This window comes from Solanum verrucosum, unplaced genomic scaffold (assembly GCF_900185275.1).
Source record: "Solanum verrucosum unplaced genomic scaffold, falcon-dt-bn FXZP01000038.1, whole genome shotgun sequence".
Classification (NCBI taxonomy): Eukaryota; Viridiplantae; Streptophyta; class Magnoliopsida; order Solanales; family Solanaceae; genus Solanum; species Solanum verrucosum.
In genome coordinates this window covers 4,345,589-4,350,160 of record NW_026020564.1, presented here as the reverse complement: position 1 = coordinate 4,350,160, position 4,572 = coordinate 4,345,589, and the positions used below count along the sequence as shown (strand labels likewise).

The 4,572-nt window shown below is 39.5% G+C and overlaps 1 protein-coding gene across 1 annotated transcript; it reads left to right on the top strand.

Moving 5' to 3' along the window:
- The first annotated feature begins 564 nt into the window (after positions 1-564).
- Positions 565-4,092, top strand: LOC125810365 (leucine-rich repeat receptor-like serine/threonine-protein kinase BAM1). The gene is made up of 2 exons (XM_049489864.1): positions 565-3,175; positions 3,617-4,092. Exons 1-2 carry the CDS (start codon positions 577-579, stop codon positions 4,084-4,086), a joined length of 3,069 nt encoding a protein of 1,022 aa, XP_049345821.1. The 5' UTR covers positions 565-576; the 3' UTR covers positions 4,087-4,092.
- The last annotated feature ends 480 nt before the right edge of the window (positions 4,093-4,572 follow it).

Sequence of the window (4,572 nt, the reverse complement as noted above, 5' to 3'; positions counted from 1 at the left end):
GTGAATGTGAAAGAGAGTGAGCTGACCTTCTTCTATCCTCTTGTTTTTTTAAGTAGTATTATTTAGTTATCACATAGTTTCTTACCTTTCACGTATATTGTTACCTTTATTTATTATCTTGCCATTTTGTTGTTTCTTTTCAAATAATTTTACACGACGTGTGATAAGTGTTTTCCTATTGAGTCAATGATCTTTCAAAAACAATCATTTTACTTTATAAAGGAAGAACCATTCATTTGCATATAACCTATCATTCTTAGATTATAATCGTTAGATTACATTCAGTGTGTTATCATTACACTGGATATGTTTAACATTACATAAGGATGAAGAACGAATCAATCTATTCAAATATTATATATTCATTAAAACAATACAATACTATATAACCATCCAAACAGTGTCAAATTTTTTAAAAATTATTTTAGTTTCTAATGTATATATTAAAAAATTTCATATAAATACACATTTATAATATATCTGTTTGAAAAAGACACGTGAACATTTCTTCTTCTTCTCCACCATTTCTGCTCTGCTCTGCTCTGCTCACTCTTTCCCCTCCACCATTGAAGAAACATGCGTTTTCTTCTCCTCTTCTTCCTTTCCCTTATTCACCATTTCCATCTCCTCCACTTCACCACCGCAAAACCACCTTACGTGCCGGAATACCGGGCATTACTCTCCCTGAAAACTGCCATTACCGATGACCCACAATCTGCTCTTCTTTCATGGAATATCTCAACAAGTCATTGTACATGGAGAGGTGTCACGTGCGACCGGTATCGTCACGTGACTTCTCTCGATATCTCTGGTTTTAATCTCACCGGTACTCTCACGCCGGAAGTTGGTCATCTCCCTTTTTTGCTCAATCTTTCTGTAGCTGTTAACCAGTTCTCTGGACCCATTCCTATAGAGCTCTCGTTTATACCAAATCTGCGTTACCTTAACCTCTCTAACAACATTTTCAATTTGAGTTTCCCTCCCCAGCTTACCCATCTCCGGTACTTGAAAGTTCTCGATATTTATAATAACAATATGACCGGTGACCTTCCGGTTGGGGTTTACAATTTGACAAATCTTCGACATCTTCATTTGGGTGGCAATTTTTTTAGTGGCAGTATTCCACCGGAGTATGGTAGATTCCCATTCCTAGAATACCTTGCAGTTTCTGGAAATGCGCTCGTCGGTATGATACCTCCGGAGATCGGGAATATTACCACACTTCGTGAGCTTTACATTGGATACTACAACACGTTTTCCGGTGGGTTACCGGCGGAAATAGGGAACTTGTCGGAGCTCATTCGGTTAGATGCTGCAAACTGTGGACTTTCCGGTGAGATTCCGCCGGAGATAGGGAACCTTCAGAAATTAGATACACTGTTCTTGCAAGTGAATGGTCTTTCTGGGTATGTTACACCGGAATTGGGGAATTTAAAAAGCTTGAAATCTTTAGATCTATCAAACAATATGCTCTCCGGTGAAATACCGTTCACATTCACAGAGCTGAAGAATCTAACTCTGCTAAATCTTTTCCGTAACAAGCTTTACGGGTCGATACCGGAGTTCATAGAAGATTTGCCGAAACTGGAAGTATTGCAGCTTTGGGAAAACAACTTTACCGGAAGTATTCCACAGGGTTTAGGAAAAAACAGTAAGTTAACAAACGTTGACATCAGTACCAACAAATTAACCGGAATTTTGCCCCCAAACATGTGTTCCGGCAACAAGCTACAGACGTTGATCACTCTCGGAAACTTCTTGTTTGGCCCAATTCCAGAATCTTTAGGTGAGTGTCAATCACTTAATAGGATTAGAATGGGAGAAAATTTTCTAAATGGGTCTATTCCAAAAGGGCTATTAAGTTTGCCGAAGCTTTCACAAGTAGAACTTCAAGATAATCTTCTCACTGGTACATTTCCAGTGACTGGTTCTGTTTCAGCTAGTCTTGGACAGATTTGTCTTTCGAATAATCATTTTACGGGGCCTCTACCATCGAGCATTGGTAATTTTACTGGTGTTCAAAAGTTGCTTCTTGATGGGAACAAGTTTTCTGGTCAAATTCCAGCTGAATTAGGGAAATTGCAGCAGCTGTCGAAAATGGATTTTAGTGGTAACACTTTTTCAGGCCTGATTCCACCGGAGATAAGCCGGTGCAAGGCTTTAACTTATGTTGATCTTAGTAGGAATAAGTTATCTGGTGAAGTTCCTACTGAGATCACTGGTATGAGGATACTGAATTACTTGAATGTATCTCGGAATCAGTTAGTTGGGAGTATTCCTGCACCTATTGCTGCAATGCAGAGTTTAACTTCGGTTGATTTTTCGTATAACAACTTATCTGGATTAGTTCCGGGTACTGGTCAGTTCAGTTACTTCAATTACACATCATTTATTGGTAATCCAGATCTTTGCGGACCCTATTTGGGTCCTTGCAAAGAAGGTATTGTTGATGGGGTTAGTCGACCTCATGAGAGAGGTGCATTTTCGCCTTCTATGAAGCTTTTACTTGTTATTGGATTGCTTGTTTGCTCAATTGTGTTTGCTATTGCTGCAATTATTAAAGCTAGATCGTTAAAGAAGGCGAGTCAGGCTCGTGCCTGGAAGCTTACTGCTTTCCAACGCCTGGATTTTACTTGTGATGATGTATTGGAATGTTTGAAAGAGGATAACATTATTGGTAAAGGAGGTGCTGGAATAGTATACAAGGGGGTAATGCCAAATGGTGAACTTGTTGCTGTTAAAAGGTTGCCGGTAATGAGCCGTGGTTCTTCCCATGATCACGGGTTTAATGCCGAGATACAGACACTTGGGAGTATTCGACATAGACATATTGTTAGATTATTGGGATTTTGCTCAAATCATGAAACAAATCTTTTGGTTTATGAGTACATGCCTAATGGGAGCCTTGGTGAAATGCTTCATGGAAAGAAAGGAGGTCACTTGCATTGGGATACCAGGTATAAGATAGCATTGGAGGCTGCAAAGGGACTTTGTTATCTTCATCACGATTGCTCGCCTTTGATCCTCCATCGTGATGTAAAATCAAACAACATTCTTCTGGATTCCAGCTTCGAAGCTCACGTTGCTGATTTTGGGCTTGCCAAGTTTTTGCAAGACTCGGGAACATCAGAATGCATGTCTGCTATTGCTGGTTCTTATGGCTACATTGCACCAGGTATGCTCTCAAATCTTTACTTTTTTGTAGTCTTGGTTTTGATGTGTGTTGTTCCTTTCAAAAGAAGTTTATTATTGTTGTAAGTTGACAACTAAAATTGTGATTTATCAGTCTCTTCAAGTGTTTATTATGGTACTTCTTGATCCTTTAAAGCTGGTAATGATCAGTCTCCTTGTTAAAACACGGAACAACATGACACGAATATCAGTCCTTGATTGGTAGTTAACAAGAACAACAACAACAATGATAACTACGTGTCGAAAATGAATGCCTCTGTTCATAGATGAGCTGCTAACTGGTGCTTTGATGAATTCAAATTTGGTTACTTGCTGTTTGGCGTTTAAGTTGTTTCATTTTGACTTACAAAGTTTGCTTATTGCTTGAAACACAATCTCTCTTTTTTTGTATGCGCCTAATTTCGTTTTCATTTGAACTGTGCAGAATATGCATACACACTCAAGGTAGATGAGAAGAGTGATGTATACAGCTTTGGTGTGGTTCTGTTAGAATTGGTGAGCGGGAAAAAGCCAGTTGGGGAATTTGGTGATGGCGTTGACATAGTCCAATGGGTAAGGAGGATGACCGATGGGAAAAAAGAAGGAGTTCTAAAGATCCTTGATCCAAGACTCTCAACAGTTCCCCTTCATGAGGTGATGCATGTGTTCTATGTTGCAATGCTGTGTGTGGAAGAGCAAGCTGTTGAACGCCCCAAAATGCGTGAGGTTGTGCAAATGCTAACTGAGCTTCCCAAGCCATCTGGTCCAAAAACAGAAGATTCAACAATCACCGAGTCGCCTCCATCATCAGGTCCTGCATTAGAGTCTCCCACTTCGACTCCCGGAGACACGAAAGACCAGTACCATCATCAGCCATCACCTCAATCTCCTCCACCTGACCTACTCAGCATATGACCTACAATGTTCCCTTCTAATAGAGGGTGTAATTCTCTTCCTTTAGTTTTATTATCAGTTTTATTGGGGGTTGGTTTATTGTGTAGGCTATAAACTTTTACTAGGAAGTGAGTTTCATTGTACAGTAAGATTGGCTAAGGTATCTGAGTAACTTTATCCTTCAAATTTTCCCATTTGCTGTTTAGCTTTTTGATATTGAAAGAATCACCACTAGCCACTTTTCATCATTACTAGAAATTGAAAGTCAAAAAAAAAAGAAGGAAGACTTTTGAAATTTACCGTCTAAAATAATCTTTACATTCTTCTATCGTCTACTAGCCGGATGCCTTATATACTTATTGTTTCTATCGATGGAAAGACCGAAGTACGTCTCCCTATAGCTTTGACTGCCAGAGGTGGGAAGAAGTGGGGGTGATTGGGCCCTATCACAAAATGAGCAAGTTAGCGGCTTGTCAAAGCTTGGTGGTGGGTTTTGTCGGAAAAAGA